An 18,603-nucleotide genomic window follows, 5' to 3' on the forward strand; every position below is an offset into this window, starting at 1 on the left:
TCAATCTACATTCCAATATCAAAAAAGGAGACTTAGGATCATCCAATGCAGATTAGAGCTCTACATGGAAAAAGAGATGCTAGATGCTCAAACTGGCTTTAGAAAAAGTCAAGAAACATGAGACATTATTGCTCATGCATGCTGGATAATTGAGAAAGTCAATACCAAAAAGAAATCAGTATGTACTTGACTGATTATAGAAAGGTCTTTGAGCGTGTCAATCACATTAAGCTGTGGAACGTACATAGAAAAATGGAAATCTCAGAACATCTCATTGTTTTATACACAGGTCAGGAAGTCACAGTATGTACAGAACATGATGAAACAGACTCTCAATCATCCAGGTCATGTTTGTCCCAAAGGAGCTTTTTCTTAAAGTCAACTGGACTTTCTTAGGAGTTTTTTTCTTTGAAAATGTTTTTTTTCTTTTTATCCAAGTAGTTACTTCAGTTCTTGGATGAGTAGTGAAACATTTTCAAAGGAAAAAAAAGAACCCAAGAAAGTCAAGAAGCACAGTGAAAAAATAAGGCTAAAATTAAATGTAAACAAATAAGCAAACTAATGAAAATGACCAGCCTTAGAACTGATAATGAAATGGTAGACAGCTTCTGCCTTTTAGAATTAACTATCAACAGTGAAGGAACAGGTAGTCAATGCTGCAGACTCCCACTTGAGAGAGCGCCATGAAGGCCTTGGCAAAGATATTCAGATACTGTGATGTATCTGTATCTACAAATAACTACAAAGATCAGAATAGCGCAAGCCATAGTATTCCCTCTGACACTCTAGGAAAATGAAATTGGACTTTGAAGAAATATGAAAGTATTTGAAGGTATACTTGCTGCTGGTCAATAAAAGTGGATTCTCTGCATCCTATGTTGTTTGTCAATATGGAAATATAAATTTATAACCCCATTTACTCAACAGACTGAAGACCTTGTGTTACTTGTAACTTATGAACAAGTTGCTTACAGATGTAGACTACACATGGAGGATTATAATAAAATATGGGCATCATTTATTAAAGCTTTTATGTAAAATTCTCTATTTAGGTTACTTCTAGAGACATTAAGACTGGGAATTATTACTCTCATAATTTCTAACCCTATTTCCCAGTTGGAATATATTCAATTGGGAAAGTTATAGTAAATGAACAGAATAATAATCACATTAATACACCACACAGACTGCAGACGTTTCAAGGTTTTATTTGTCATGCCAGTACAAAACCACTTCAGTAAAATTGTTCAGTGCTTGCTGACTCTAAGGGGAGAAGCTTGCATATTGGCCTTGGTTATTATCATGCTCTATCATTTTAGCTACTATCCCAAATTCAGAAAAACTCTTGTCCCAGGAAGAAAACTGTCTCCCTACATTGAAGTCCTACAAATATTTCTGATGACTACCGGTATTTCAATAAAAGTTGTTGAAACCACTTAAACCTCCTAGCCTGCCAGTTTCTTGTGATTCAATTATTGTGTGGTTAATGTATCCAATTAGTAGTAACAGCAATGATACATTGAAACACGGGAAGGGAGGGCAAAAAGCAAACAAGCCAATAAATTACTTAAGTGGATAGCAAGTGTTATCCAAGACACACATCAGCAGTCTCTTGCTGTGAAAAGTGCACATCAGTCATATCTGGCAAGGCTAAAGACCATTGAAAGCAAGATGACAGAGCGACCCATTGACTCATAAATCAATTCTAGAAATTGGATTAGAAGGTAAGTAGGAAAAAGCCCCACTGAGTCCTTGATATATATATTTACAAAAATGTATTTGCCTTGTTAAAAACACCAACATTAATGGCTCCTTGACTCCCTCTATTAAAAGTTTTGCTGACTGCTTATTTAGGTATGTTGAATTTTACAGGGCTATTCTAATGTTCTTAATCTAAATGTGGCCTGGGACACTGTCACCTGTATTCATTTCTTATTCTCTTGTACTAATTATTTTTATTCTTAATTGTTTTATTAAAATATTCAAGTATAAAAATAAATATACATTGTTAACTATAACTCTGATTCCATAATACAGGTAGTCCTCGACTTACAACCACAATTGAGTCCAAAATTTCAGTTGTCAAGTGAAACATTTGTTAACTGAGTTTTGCCCGCTTTTCTTGCCTCAGTTGTTAAGTGAATCACTGCAATTGATAAGTTAGTAACCCGGTTGTTAAGTGAATCTGGCTTCCCCATTGACTTTGGTTGTCAGAAGGTCGCAAAAGGTGATCACATGGCCTCGGGACTCTGCAACCGTCATAAATATGAACCAGTTGCCAAGCATCTGAATGTTGATTACATGATCATGGTAATGTTGCGAAGGTCATAAGTGTGAAAAACAGTCATAAATCATTTTCAGTGCTGTTGTAACTTTGAACTGTCGGTAAGCAAACTTTGTAAGTCGAAAACTATCTTTATAGAGTTGTATATAACTTTCCTTACTACTGATTTCAATTCAAGAACTCCACAGTATGGTTTTCTGAAAACAAACTTTAAAAATATAGATTTTTTTTTGCAATGACACATAATATATACATTTTTGATAACTTTCCGTATGACATGCTGAGATTCCAGTAGTTTGCTTGCATTATTGCAATCCATGCTGAGATGGAACCTGCACTGCTAAATAATATCATTGTGTTCTAAAATAAAGTCGTGATGAAATTCTTTTTTTTTTCTTCTCCCGGCCATGACACAAAATGACTACCAAATTGGAATAATTGCATTTGTGAGAGTTTTCTGCAGTTATATCTGCTCAACAGAGTCTGTAACTAGCCATAGATTAAACTTACTATTTTTAAATAACGACACAGAAAAACATAGCTAGCCACATTTCACCACCCTTCTTCTATTTTAACTAGTATATCCTCTGGTTTTTTTGTTGTTGTTTTTTTTTAAAAAACCTACAGGAGCTTGACTGAGACTGGAGCCAGTGAATATTGAACTCCCCTCAAGTCTTTTCTTTTTTGCATCCTTGTTTCAACCCACACAGTTATAGGAGAAAAAAAGACAAGACAGCGAAGAAGCTGAGGCTGCGGCAGTTTGGTTATTATGCCAGAAGGGAGAATTAACTAGAGATTAACACACACACACACACCCGTCTCCTCCCCCCGCCGTTCAGATTCAGAGATAAGGCAGAACTTTAAATACAAGCCATGTTTCAGGTTAAGATGCATTATCAGCCCTACTCGCATTATGAATTAATCTGATGTCAAATTAATTCAGTATCTGAATGTACGTGTGTGTGTGTGTGTGTGTGTGTGTGTGCATGAAAGAGGAAGAAGGTGAGAAAAAAAGTACAGACCATAAAATAAAGAGATAACAGCCAAAATACTTGCTAGTGCCCTTCCCAATATTCACAAATCTCCCTGGTCATTCAGCTCAGGGGTCATTCCATTCCTTTGATTTTTGGTCTTCACATATAGAAAACTGATACGATGAGCATATTATAGTTTTCATGAACTTATCCACACCCACCTCCTCATGCATTTTGACAAGTACAGTGAATTTCTGTTCTGCCCAGAGTTTTTTCTATCCCACTACAATCTTCTTTTTTTCAGGTCAGTTACCCCATTTCTTTCCACCCTGTGAGGTTTGGTGGTGTTTTTTTTTTTCCATTCTAATTTCTCTCCCAGCATTAAAATAAGATATATCTTCTGGGAGTAAAGAAAAAAATAATAATTACTAATTACACAGTTACTTTAGTTTTAGAGCTGAGAAGCTCAACACCCCCAAATGGCAAATAGCTTAATTAAGTTATTCTTGATTTAATTGACAATTTATTTCTCTCCTGGAAAAAGCTTTATGAAAGTGACCCAGGTCTATAACACCCATTCCAAATCATAATGTGTGATTATTTGACACCACTTTTACATTTAGATCTCTCCCAAAACTAGGGAGAGAAAATGTCAGGTCCTATTAAGAAACATAGGGGTGTTTTTGAAGTTAATGTGTGTAGGCATAAGCAGCAGTCATGTCAAGCGACAACTTAGTGTAGATTTCACAGTGTTTGCGGGAACCCTGAGAAGTCTGATTACAGCTGAATTTTTAAAAGGCAAGAAAGCAAGTCAGGAGTCTAAATTATTTTAGAAGTTAAAAGAACTCAGGATTATACATGCTTTTTTCATTGAAAATATATCTTTGGGAACCCTTGATCTAAAATTCTTATTTTGGCACTTGAAAAAACCTTATTTTTCAAACTCGCTAAGACTGAAAATTGGGAAGCCACTAATCCATCACTGGCTTTAACCACGGCTTGTTAAAGAAATCACAGTGGCTTGTTTGATAAATAACACTAAGTATAAACCATGATTTTCAAAATACAGAATGTAGGTTTACATATTATATTAAGTCAAAGACAAATGAACCACATTATGGAAAAATGGAATAAAAAAGATCTATATTGTCTTCCCCTTCTAGGGTGCTATTCCTAGCAGGTACTGAGGTATAATGCTTGGCTGTTTTGCTGATTCCTTCAGTGCATTTGCAGAGAATGGAGGGCTAAAAGTAATGCAAGCTCATGCAAGATCAGTGGCATGAGATCTCATGCTACTGATCTTGCATGATCTCACAGTAGTTTAGATCTCTGCAACAGAGAACAGAATGGAAGCTGGAGGGGAATGCACCTCCGGAGGCACCCAAAAGCCTCCCCTAGCCTCCATTCTGAGCCTCAGAGGCATGGAGGAGGCCTCCAAGGCCCAGAATGGACCTCTGGAAGCACCTGGTCACCACCCACAGCCTCCATTCTGAGCTTCACAAGCCTGGAGGAGGCCTCCAAGACCTAGAATGGGACCCCGGAGCCCTGCTGAAGCATCCCCCGGCATCATTTCTGGGCAGCAGTGGCCCGGAAAAGGTCTTCAATGCCCAGAAATTAAGCCGGGGGATGCTTCAGCAAGGCTCCGAAGAACCGGTCCAGGTGTCAGAGTCTGTGTGTATACCTGATACATGCTCAACCGTCATGCCACGAGAATCACTGCACCGATTGCACCGGGTCCATCACTCGCAGCACCAAGCTGTGTGGCCTCCTGCAGCAAGCAGTGCCACTGGTGTGATAAGTCTTGAGGTGTCGTGCAGCAAGTGGTGGCATTGGCGCAATCAGCACCCAACAGGAGGCACCTTCAACCATGCCACAGCCCTGTAGCAGCCAGAATCTGGGACTTATGAAAACCCAGGAGGAGCCCAACAGCAGCTTGCCTGCGCATTCCTTGACCCAGAGGGCTTGGCGAAATTGATGAAGGAGGAAGCAAGCTGCAGCCCTAGTGGCAAGAAGGACCACCAAAAAGAGCAAAGTCTGTGTGTGCACCTGCCTTGCCGAGTCAGCCTGCTCTCCAAGGCGCACTAGCAGGCGCACAAAAAGACTGCTGTTTTCGGCAGCCCTTCTTGCCATTGGGGCTGCCGCTTGCTTGCTTCCTCCTTTGACAATTTCACCAAGCCCTCTGGGTCAAGGGAGTCTGCACCGCCCGCCTTCCCTCCGGTGCCTTCGCTAAATCAATCACCCAGCTAGAAATGAGGTTTAGCAGGCCGAGCGTGTAGGCAGAGGCATGAGGGGGAGGTGGGCAGTGCAGATTCCGCATGCACGAGACCGGTTCCCCCCCCACTGTTGGATTTTCGCATTCTGCATTAAGTAATATTTAAAGAAACTTAAACAGTATGGCAGCAAAAATCTGGCAGCGGGAAAACCCCCCCGGAGTTTTGAGATGCCAGACTGGCATGCATTCACATGCCTCACATCCCTTTGCTTCCTGCAAAGCCAAATTGGTGTCCTCCAGCCTCTTTCGGAGACAGTCCAAAAGTGAAGGGAATGTTCCCACCCCACCCAGTCATTGCGGAGCTTCGTTTCCAAAGACCCTCTGCACAAACTGAGGTCTGGAACTGAAAAAGCAGCAGTAGGAGCAAAGAGCTGTTCAAAGGAGGAGGACGAAGGAGAAAGTGGAAGAAGTCACTACCGAACAGGCGAGGCGTGACAGGTGTCGGGTCATGGTAGGCCTGGCTGCGGGGGCCTTTCGGCATGGTAAGCGCGGAGCGTGGGGCAGCTGACCCCCTCTCCCACCTGCCTTGTGGCAGCGACCCTACCTCCCCATCTGCAGAGAACCAGTTGTTAAATTATTTGAATCTCACCACTGGATAAAAGCATGTGTGATAATAAATAAAATACCCACATAATAATAATAATAATAATAATAATAATAATAATAATAATAATAATAATAATAATGTTATATGATTGATGCACAGCTATTTTTGTATGCAGATGATGATGCTGTGTTGTTGATTGAGAATCCAAACAAGTTGCCTGGAATGTTATGCATATACATTGAGTCTGAAAATCAATATACAGTTTCAAAGACCAAGGATTGGCAGGGAAAGTGGGGTGAATAATTGCAAGTAATGCATAAAAGGCAAAAAAAAGCCTACAGCAACTAAATGAATTTGTGCACCTTGATAAAATATTTATGAAATATGGGGAAATATATGGGGATCTTTTGATATATACAAATGTTGGTAGAAAGATAATGGTTGGCATGTGGTCTGTTGGGGAAAAAGGATTTTTTTTTTTTAAAAAAAAAGCAAAACTACCTGCGTATAAGAGCAGACTTCTGGAGTAGGGATCTGTAGGAAGCATCAGAAAAGTCAAGACGGCGGTGATACACATGGAATTGAAGTTCCATATCTTTTGTACACATTGCAAACATGTACAAACCGATAGGGATTCAATTATGTGACTGTGACTACTCTTTTGTCATCACTGTCTTCTGAGGTTCCCTGCAAGTATTGTTGGCCATCTCCTAATTTGTTAGATGGTAGCAAGGGTTGCATTTGTCAAAAAAATATAAAAGTAAATTGAACAGAATGAAAATGGACTACTTCAGAAGTGCATGTAGTAAAACAAGAAGAAATAGGATCAAGAATGAATGGGTGTCGTTGAATCTGTATGAGTAAGTGATCAGTACATAAACACTGTTTAATCATACAGACTGAATGAATGAGGATCAAATTGTAAAACAAATAAATGAAAAAAGAATAAATGGTTGAAAACACGGTGGAACAGAACTGATGAAATCCTCAAGCATCAAGCTCCCTTCGTCCAGTGCGCTCCCACAGGGAGGGTCTTCTCAGGGTGCCGCCGGTTAAAGATTGCCAGCGGGTAACACCCAGGGGTAGGGCCTTCTCAGTGGGTGTGCCTGCCCTTTGGAACCAGCTGCCCGCGGAGCTTAGGACTGCCCCCGACCTCCGTTCATTCCGCCGGGACCTGAAGACCTGGCTCTTCGAGCTCTCTGGCCCAGGCTGAGAATTTTTTAATTTTTAATTTTAACTGGGTTTTTATTTTTTCTCAGGGTTTCATTTAATCTTTTTTAATTTGTTTTTAACTTTTGTATTGATTTTCTTTTAAATATCCTGTAAACCGCCCTGAGTCCTTCAGGAAAGGGCGGTATATAAATCTAAATAAATAAATAAATAAATAAATAAGAGATGAAACATTTCAAGAATTAAAGTATGATTCAGTGCAACTATAGAAAGATATAAAGTAATATAGTATACTTTGTTTCCTTATCTCATGGCTTTCATTTTTTTTGCTTTGTTTCTTACACATTTTTGTCCTTTGCTTATGCCAAAAAGGGATAATATGGTATGTGTATCTGTATGTTGCAGGCTTAAAATAATTCTCGTTAATCTAAGTTTCTTTTCAGCATGAAAAAAATACATTATATGACCTTACTTCTGTAATTTGAAATGGTTCAGTCTAGAAATAGGTATGTTACATCTATTGTTCATGAAAACTAGATTCTAGCTTATCCTTTATAGGAAATGTTCTTGTTTTAATTAACCCCATTAAGTAATGCAAAAATACTCTTCAAATCTGCAGTTTTGTTGTATAAAACAGCAGTGAAAATCTGTTGTTTTAACATTCACTTAAGAATATGTTTTGAAATATGAGTTGCAATTAGAAATGTGTTCTTGTTTTCAGAATTTAATTGTTATTGTGTTTGAAGAAGTGGAAGCAAAGACTAGAAACTCATTTTCAAGGTTAATGAGTATCCCTATTCTGAATTTTCTTAAGTTGGCACTTATGACACAGGAGTTAGAATAAATATTATTTCTTTCGATCTGAAAAAATATCTTCAGATTTTATTTTGTCTCATATGCTCAGTGAGGCAGCCAAACGTTCACTGAAGCAGAGAAGATAAGAAATTGAGCATGATCTTTAAGTGATGTTCCTCTGGATTCAGGTTATGCACACTGATAGTGATGACTCATTGTGGATAGTGTAAATTCCATATTGGCACTGCTATACAGTATTTTGTACCAAGTCCAGGATTTCACTTTGCCATATATATCTTCCAAGAGGCATGAGTTGTCAGGCACAAACAATCAAAGTAGCTCTGGGACTTAGATAAAGAGGTTCCTTTACTGTTGTCTCCACTGGACACAAAAATCTCACCAAACTGCCTATTTACCTGGGAAAGCCCGATATAGACCTAAATGTTTGACCTTCTCTGCTTCCTCCTATCTATAGAATCTAAACTGACATATCTCTTAACTACCCCCACCAGGGCCTCCTTCCTTTCAGCTACTGACTCCACCATATCATCTACTTATCATAATAAAGCCATACGATTATCATTTATAGAGAAGAAGCATTAAGAATAAGGTCATTAATTCCAGAATCTAAAATTCCAGATAAATACTAATAACCACGATGAGAGAACAGATTTAAGCAGCAAGCCAGATGAGGTCAGATGGAAAAGAAATTGGAGCTCATCTGCTTTTTCAAAGCCGTGACTTTCTCACTCTCCTCAACCTCTTAATCACAGACCTACCATTACAAAACTGACAAGCAATTTAGTACACTTAATCTTAAATGTTGAAGTCTTACTTCCCAACTACTTTGTGAAAAGAAGCTTCTTAAGTTAAAATTGGTTCAGCAAGAACACTCCAATGCGAGTCACTTCTTGAAAAAAACAACTGTATTTGCAAAGAACATACCCCAAACCAGGAGTGTTCACAGTATGTGGGAAAAAGAAGTCAAGATGGCAGCCGCAATTGTGCAGTTGCAATTCTGTCCATTTTTAAGTCTCCTTATAGAAAATTGGTTGATCTCTTCAGGATAGGGTTAGGATTAGCATCAGTTATGAAACAAATTATACCCATCTGCTGAGTATAAAAGTTAGAGATTCTTGGATGCTGAAGCTTTTGTGAAGATATCTTGGAGAACCAATCCCACTAACCAACCTCGATAACACTGTGCGAGTCACATCTCCAGGAATGAAGACAAAGAGAAAATATGGAATGACCTTCCTGAGAAATGGTCGACACTTAATCTACTGACCTTCAGTAAGGCTGTCAAGTGCTGGCTTTTTCCCAGGTCCTTTGTGTTGTGACCACCATATACATACTGTAATGGTGTTGGTTCTCTTTGTATCTCAATTATATTGTTTTATTGTTTCATGATTGCTTATTGGTTTTTGTATTGTGTTTTTGTATTAATTTTTCTGAGATTTTGTTGCATTTTCTATAAGCCTCCCAGAGTCACCTTGACTGAGTTGTGTGGCTGGTGAAAATGTTTTAAATAAGTAAATCATCCATTAAATAAACAAAATAATCTGTGCACATAAAATATGCAGAGCTTTGTTGGCACCATTACAGCTGCCATCTTGATTTTTTTTCTTTTACCATACCTTGTGGACATCCCTGCAGCAGACAAATGAAATGGAGAATGGTCTTGTTCTTCAACAGCAGCTGCCAAACACTAGACACCTGGCCACTTGCCGTCTAATTTAACTTGAGAGATGGTAAAGAAATGGGAATTCAGCAGAGAAGAGGTATTGCTGTTTTCTGTGCTTGAATGTTTTATTTAGCCCAGCAAAAGATACGCTTTTGTTTTGGGAAGTATTTGATTTCTTAAGGGAGACAGCAAAGAAGAAAAATATTGATTTGTGGCCTTTTATTTTAAAAGTCACTCCTTAATCTGGGAAGGAGAGGAGGGAACAAAGATATAGTGATGACAATTTTCATTGCTATGGCAACTGTACATTTTAGTGACAGTGGAGTCTTCCTTCAGAAACAGCTAAATTGCCTGGGAAGTGAAGGTGAAGAGGGCAAGAAGCAGATGGTGGAATTTGCTTAAGGAAAATTGTAACTCTTGGAATTTGCAAACAGAGGGAGAAAAGGGAATAAATATACTTGAGTAAACAAAATAGGTGTGCCTACTATTGTATAGGCACTAATGCGCCTATTTTATTGATAATTTATAGCCTACCTTATCTTATAAATCCAGAACTGGAGACTACAATATCTTCGACTATACAAATTATTATTTTCCTTTTTTTCTTAATTTTTCTACTAGAGGCACACATTATAATCAAAGAAAGATGCAGGTTTTTGAATCATGGGACAAGCTTTATCATAATATTTGTTAGAGCTACTTTGCTGTCCCTGAGACCTCTCATTCCCATTCTCACTCTGAAACCCCATCTCAGTGGGACAAAAGGCCAAAAAATTACAGCCACATCCTTTCTAGAAATGTCAGTGCATCATTGGATATGCTGCTGAAGCTCTCAAAAAAGTTAGTGACCTAAGTTACACTTTGCAGCTTCTCAAAAATTGCCTGTGCAAAGAGAACAATGCAGAAATAACTTAGGGGAGGGGGGAAATTCAGTGGCCTTTCCCCATATGATCAGAATAATCTTCAAAGAAATTTCTATGATATTTGATTAACTCAAGAAACCACAAAACATTTCCCAACCCTGATAGTATTTCCATTCCGTTTCTACTGGACTTCGCTTTTATGAATGTCGTTGGGGTAAATGCATTTCCAATACATTACCAGATGCAACTGTTTTTCTTCTTGAACTGTAACTTTTACTTATAAACTAATTCCTAAATGGGGAGACAAAACAGATAGACAGATATAGGGGTCCTCCATCCAAGGATGTTGCATCACTTTGAATCAGCTCCAGGCATCTCTGCTCTCACTCATTTCAAACTTTGAATCAGGGTTTTGTCAGCTCTGCAATGGTTCAGCAAAATCAGTGCTAAAACTGGTATCAGTTTTGAAAAACTCATTGTCTCATTGGTGGGAAATCTGCCTCAACCTGGCTAAACAGTATCTGGCTCAACAGCAGCAATTGTGAGAGGGATCTCAGTGTCCTACTGGACACCCACTTAAGTATAAGCTGGCAGTGTGCTGTAGTTGCCAAAAAAGCCAATGCAGTCCTTGGCTTCATCAACAGAAGGATAGTATCAGGATCACATGAAATTTTAGTACCACTTTATACTGCATTGCTAAGGCCACATTTGGAATACTGTTGTAGGAGATTACCATGCTGAACCAGAGAGAGGGGTCAAGCACATCATCAGTTTTGAATTCCTTCATGCCCACAAGAGATCTAACTCCAGTCCAGTTTGAATTCTGTTGACCCTAATCTACCACCAATTTGCCTTAACTGTAGTTCAGTTTCTGATAAAAAGTGTTAGCATGCAATGAACCTGTATTAATCTGAATTGCCTTGGCTCCTGATTTCCTGTGTTTGACAACTGTGTCCAGTTTTGGTCACCACAATACAAAAAACATGTATGAGATTGTAGAAAGAGTGCAGAGAAGAGCAACAAAGTTGATTAGAGGACTGGAGGCTAAACTAGTAGGAACTAGTTATGTCTAGTCTAACAAAGAGAAGGACTGGGGTGGCAAGATAGCAGTCTTCCAATATTTGAGGGGCTGTCACAGAAAAGAGGGGGTTGACCTATTCTCCAAAACACCTGAGGGCAGAAGTAAAAGATGGAAGATTATCAACGAGAGATCCAATCTGGAATTAAGGAGAAATTTCCTGACACTGAGAACAATTAATCAGTGGAATGGCCAGAAGTTGTGGGTGCTCAATCACTGTAGGTGTTTAAGAAGAGATAGGACACTCATTTGTCCAGAATGGTTTAGGGCCTCCTATTCAAAGAGGAAGGGACGTGGTGACTCAGTGGGTTAGGATGCTGAGCTTGTCGATCAGAAGGTCGGAAGTTTGGCGGGTCGAATCCTGAGTGCTGCGTAACAGAGTGAGCGCCTGTTACTTGTCCCAGCTTCTGCCAACCTAGCAGTTCAAAAGCACATAAAAATGCAAGTAGAAAAATAGGGACCACTACAGTGGGAAGGTAACAGCGTTCCGTGCACCTTTGGCGTCTAGTCATGCCGGCCACATGACCACGGAGACGTCCTCAGACAAGTGCTGGCTCTTCGGCTTTGAAACGGAGATGAGCACCGGCCCCTAGAGTCGGAAACGACTAGCACGCATGTGCGGGGGAACCTTTACCTTTACCTTTATTCAAAGAGGGGGTTGCACTAGAAGATCTCCAAAGTCCCTTCCAACTCTGTTATTCTGTATTGTGTCTCCTCTTGGCACCTATCAGCAATTTTTAGGTACTAAATCAGTAGCAGACAGTTCACTTTTTGATTTGTTCTATCAAAATTCTATCAAATCTGGATACAATGCTTCCTTCCTCACAATATAGGAGAAGGGAGGATTGTATCTTAGTTCAATAGAAGTTTGGATAGAGCAAATGTTGGGTGTCTTGGGGGGGGATTTACAAAGTGCTATCAGTTTGTTAAACCCAGCCTGTGAGTTTAACTTAGCCTCTAAGTAATTTACATGAATCACATCTTTCAATAAAACTTTTACTAAACTTAATATATTCCAGAAGTTTTAGTGCTAGGTAAAATTAGAACAACCCCCCTCCCCAATGAATTAATGTTGGGATTAAGAACCAAAGAGAGGAGAGAGAGAGAGGGAGAGAAGGAAATGAAATCTATAGTGTGGCAAAATAGATTACTGCTAATTCACCAGAACAGTGCATTGAACAAGCATTTCTACATTCTTTTTTTCCCTATGGTCTTTTTCTTTTGCTATGTAACCATTTTGCAATTTTTATTTATTTATTTTTATTTTAATTCCATTTATATCCCGCCCTTCTCCGAAGACTCAGGGCGGCTTACAAGCTTAGCAGTAGCCTTCATTCTATGTATATGCCTGCTTGTTAGGGTTTTCACACACACACCAAGCGGCATTATTACAAAGTCAGCTTACTGCCCCCAACAATCTGGGTCCTCATTTTACCTACCTCGGAAGGATGGAAGGCTGAGTCAACCTTGAGCCTGGTGGGATGCGAACCTGCACTAATTGCAGGCAGCTGGTGTTACTTAAGGAGGCATTAGCCCACTGCTCCACCAAGGCTCTATCAAATCTGGATACAATGCTTCCTTCCTCACAATATAGGAGAAGGGAGGATTGTATAGAATAGAATATATGCTGTTTTTCCCCCCACTGTTGCCAAGGCAAGTGTCACATATCAGACCCAAGATTGTATAGAATAGAATATATGCTTTTATATTCCAACTGGCATAAGAAACAAGTTGTCTTCTGGAATATGGATCAAATATTGGTGCACCCATACCAGTACATTTGCTTTGGCAATTGTCAAAGATATTGAACTTGATTCTGAACATTTTAAATAATATATAAATTTTACTTTGAGTGTTACACTGAGAGTACTACGTTCGAGATGTGTTTTGAGTAACTTCCTCAGTAAATCTGTTGTGCTATAAACTATGTTTTGAAGGGCAGCGTTCTACATTGTTACAATAGTAATAATAATTTCCCAGAAAATCGGCAAATATGTTTGCCATTTGTAACTGCCTTTTCTCTCAACTTGCATTTGAACTATAGATTCTTTACAAAATATTTTTTTTCCAAATACATATGAACTTTATAAGATTCTCCTAGATTTGAATGATCAATGGAAACGGAATTTCTGTTTTGGAGTTATTGATGTTCTGTGTGAAAGAAAGACATGATACCCCTTTATACCCACACTTTTAACCGAGGATTTTTCTATTACTTAATCTGATGGAAATATACATTGACATCACAAATGACAGGGTTCAGTTAGGTCTGGCACATTTTTCAAAGTGAAAAGAAGTTTTTCATTTGGACAGGATAATTAATTAGATTGTATGACATTTAAATTTGGCCAGCAGTAAATGTTCCAACTGGATTAAACAATGACAACAATAAAAACTTGCAGATGGCAATAAAGGATTTACACTGATCAAAACAAGCCAAGTGACAATTCTGTGCCGACTTAATGGAATGAATACAAAAAGAAAATATTGCTATTCTTTGCTATAGAAAATACCATTTTACAGAGCTCTTTTCTACTTATTTAAGCTTGAACCCATTGCTAGTTGTAAATTCCAGATAAAAATGATAAATGATTATTTACTGAAAAAAAGAATTGGCAGAGCAAATGTTCATTGTATAATGACACCATTCTGTAAAATTTTGGCTACAAATGTAAACTGTGATAGTGCACTAAATATTTAACTTGCAAATCCCTATGGGCCCTTCACTCAGCTTGCAGAGGGACAGAGGAGTGACTACTGCAGCTTTAATACAGCAACTTTGCTGTTAAAGCACTTAAATGTCACTTTGTCCCTGAGGTGTCCTTAGATTGGCCATCAGAAAGTAAAGACAGAATCATAATGCATTTGCTTTTAATAAAAAAGATGCCCTTAACGCCAAAACTCTGTAAAATGAAACAGCATTGAACTGATCGTGAAAACTCCATTTTGTACCAACTGCTTATCAGATTTGCTGATGATAAAAAATTACATTGGGTGGTTATTAATATGTACTGAGGGAGAAAAATAAAATTCTGAATTATTTTGATAGATTAGGAAAGTGGGCTCAAGAGAAAAATGGAAGTTTATGGAGACAAATACAGAGTTCTTCACTTAGGAGAAGAATTCAAATGCACAAAGGGATAATTGGTATACAGAGACATATGCAAAAAAGAATTTGTAGCTGATCACAGGCTTGAATATGTCAGCAATGTGAATGGATGTGAAAAAAGAACAGCACAATTTTAATATGCATTAATAGATATTTAGTTTTTAAATCATAGCAAGTAACTGTATTCTCCATTGCATCATACACTACCTTTTGGCATAACACAACAATGCCACTTCAATCATCTGATACAATTGACACCCTACACTGGCAGGCTTCAATACTGTACAGTGATGTTATAGGGAAAACTTTAGTCAGTGCTTTTTACTGAAGCAAATGGTTATTGGGAAGATGGATTAAACCACCAGGTAATTCTGTGGTTTGCCATCTAGAGTCAGATTATATCATGGGTAGAACAATTTTCTTCAATGGGAAAAGCAGCAGTCATTCCCAAAAGATACCTTTCACTTGTCCTCCACAGTTTATAAAATTGTGAGGATACTGCTTGACAGGAAGAACAAATGTGAAGGAGCAAGAAGGGCCTGCCCAACCACATTCTAAGAGAAGACCTAGATAATCTTCCTCAAACCTGCATTTTTGCAATGTCATCTGAACATGTTTGGAATCTTAAGATATCCTTTAAGATGGTAATATACAACTATTTTTTTTCTTTGGAATTCTGACTATATGATTGTTGCCTTCTATTATTTCTGTTATATTCCTTAAATTATTTTTATATGTTTAAGGATTAGTTTTTCCCAGAATTGCACAATTTCACATCTCCCCTTATGTTTTCAAATTGTTTACAAAATGCTTGTAAGTTCTGTATTTGGGATTTCTAGGCACCTTCCTTTCTGTTCTGCCCCACCCCTTTAAACTTATGCTGAAGAGGAAAGCCTTTTACAATAGGCTAAGAACCATCCAGTTGGTCAGATGCAACATCACAAGAATCAGCCCAAACAATAGCTTTTGTAAATTATTGGATAAAGCTGTTCCTTGGTGATGCTTAAATTAGCTTTCTACCAGCTCACAAGTATAAACAGAATGGGCTTATTACCTGTTCTTTGTTGTTTCAGAGTGCAAGACACACTCTGGTAAAGTTTCAGGAAAGTATTTTAGCTGAATATTAGGGGGGAAAATCATAATGGTAAAATAGTTTGATAGTGATACCAATTAATTAGGGAAATTGTAGACATTGTTTCTGTGAAAGTATTGAAATAGAAACTAATAGCTACTCACTAGGCACACTTTAATTCAATTTCATGTACAAAGCAGGGGATTCTAGTAAGTACCCATATTATGGTCAAAGGGGACTTATATAATATATGGGATTCTAAAGTTACAAGATGTTTCCATGTGTTCTCCACTTAGAGAAACATAGCAATGCAACCTCCCACAGCCAACTTTCACTGGCTTTAATGTTTGTCCTTCCCAAGCAATGTAAGGAGGGCCATTATCTTTCCCCAAAGATGAATATGAAGCTGGCTGAAAGACTACTATGTACTGATGAACTTTTTCATTTGTATTAAGTTTTCTTAGCAGTCCTGTTGACCCTCCAATGCATGGGGCCATGCTTTCAATTCACTTTTTAATTTTTAACACAACAGAATTGAACCATTCTTATAGTTACTTTCAAATTAAGTTTAGAGACAGTGCCCAATTCCATATCTATTAGTCAATTAGTGTATTTCTGAGCAGGTTAAAAAGAACACCTACCCAGCCATAACAATGAAGAAATCCAGGCGGTTCCAGGTGTCTCCAAGGTAGCATTTCTTGCCAAATATCCCCAGTGCCACCATCTTCAGCACCATTTCCATAGCAAAGAAGATAAAAATGAAGTCATCAAACACCTAAAATGACCATAAGAAAAAAGATGCAGACTTAAATTAATTTTAACCATTATTTTGAATAACAACATGCATGAACAGGAATTTCTATATAGTCTTAATAAATTGTTTATGATAATGTTTGAAAACCCTTTTGCAGGCACTGCCACCCACAAAGATGTTGCAGATGGCTTGCAGAGAAAGGAGCCTGTTCTATTATGTCCACCAATCCTTCCACTGAACACTGTTTCTAGAAATGTCTACCTGGTCCAGTGGTGGGATTTAGTCAGTTTGCACCAGTTCGGCAGAACCGGTAGCTAATTTTTTGTTGTCCAGGCCCAGAATGGCATCCACACAGAGAACTGGTTGTTCACATATTTGAATCCCACCACTGACCTGGTCCCTTAACAAATAATAGACTAGGCTGAGATCTTTGTTTTTTTAACCATCTGACATAATTTTAAACAATAGAATTAAAACAAATCTTTGTTTATTTTAAATCAATTGTTTATTGATTGCTTTTTATTTTTATATTTGTAATTCAGTAATATTTGTTACCTAGAATGTATTAAAAAGTCTACAGATAGTCCTTGCATACTGTCTACTTTTTCAGTGATTGTTTGAAGTTACAATGAACGAGGGGTCCCAAGCTAGATGGGGAAGAAGATAAGAGGTTCAGGGTAGCCACACCATGTTTTAAGTAGGTTAGAAGGTTACAGCTTTAGTTTGGCAAGCTTCTCTCCATTAGGTATAAGCAAATAAAGAAATGGACTCATTTGGATTTCATTGTTGTTGCCTTTGGGCTTGAGGCTGACATCAGGCTGACTGAATAACTAATGTAAAGATTTGGTGATTGTTGCATTTATTTCATAAACAAATGCATCTCTCATCTCTTTCACATTGTTTTATAGGAATGTTGCCCTATTATTCACAGCAAACCAACTCAGTAATATTTGAGGGCTTTTTGAATAGGAACTGCTGTTTTTTGGTCTTGCCAAATCATTTGTATGCAATTTGAGTCTGGCCATTCTAAAATGCCATTCTTTGACCTGGCCATGCCAAAATGCTGAATTTGTTTTTTTTTCTTTAAGCCATTTTCTGTACATGAGCTTGCATGCTTAGAATCTTGCTATAGTATGTACCCACATGCACTTTAAAAGATGGGTAGAAATGGGGCAGCAAAGTATCCGCCCAAGTAAACTTCCATCTTCATGGTATGAAGTTCTTATTGTGGAATGCGGTGTTTATTTTTTCCAGACAAAATGTATTCCACAGAAACTGAAACATTCCACTTTTGTATCCGTAGAATATTCTTTCAGACATCTGAAGGTTAATCCAGGTACCTTTTGACAAACTTGAAATGAGCATCAACATTCTTCTTAGTGAAAGATATATTTCAGTTTGGAGGAGATGGATAGATTATATTCAGAATAAATATGGGACTAAAAAGTTCCATTTAGCTTATGAGTAGATTTTAGAGCAGGGGTGTCAAATTCAATTTCATTGAGGGCCGCATCAGCATTGCGGTTGCCCTCAGGGGGCTGGGTGGGTGTGGCCTGGGTGGGCATGGCCTACTGGGTGGGCGGGGCTAAAGTGTATATGGCCTACTGGGTGGGCGTGGCCAGCTCTACATGGTTCGCATCAAGGGTGCCTATGGGGGCCTGAGCAGGAGTGGGACAGATCTGAGGCTCTCTGGCAGGAGGAGGGTCTCTGGGCCAGGGCCAAGGCAGTGGGGGCCGTTCCCTCACTGTTTCCAGGATGGCTTCGTGGGCCGCATGAAACCACTTCGCGGGCCGGATCTGGCCCCCGGGCCTTGTGTTTGACATGTCTGTTTTAGAGGGATATTGTTATTAATTTTAGTGTTAGTACTTTGTATGTATTTATGTTAAAGGGGAGTTAAAGCACATTATGAATTTGGTTAATTTTATATTATGGATAATCTTTAGCTAGAATATGATTATTATAACTATACCCTGTATTTAGCTCTGGGAAGTGGGGGGGAAG

The 18,603-nt window shown here is 38.5% G+C and overlaps 1 protein-coding gene across 1 annotated transcript in view; it reads right to left on the reverse strand.

Annotated features, from left to right (window-relative positions):
• CACNA1I (calcium voltage-gated channel subunit alpha1 I) overlaps positions 1–18,603 on the reverse strand; it is a gene marked incomplete at both ends in the record, with an annotated part of 335,073 nt that overhangs the window by 140,107 nt on the left and 176,363 nt on the right. Inside the window, one exon of the mRNA XM_083365368.1 lies at positions 16,490–16,623. Within this exon, the coding sequence (XP_083221494.1) occupies positions 16,490–16,623 (134 nt within the window). The remainder of the gene's footprint in view (positions 1–16,489; positions 16,624–18,603) is intronic.

This window comes from Vipera ursinii (genome assembly GCF_947247035.1).
Source record: "Vipera ursinii genome assembly, chromosome: 6".
Taxonomy (NCBI): Eukaryota; Metazoa; Chordata; class Lepidosauria; order Squamata; family Viperidae; genus Vipera; species Vipera ursinii.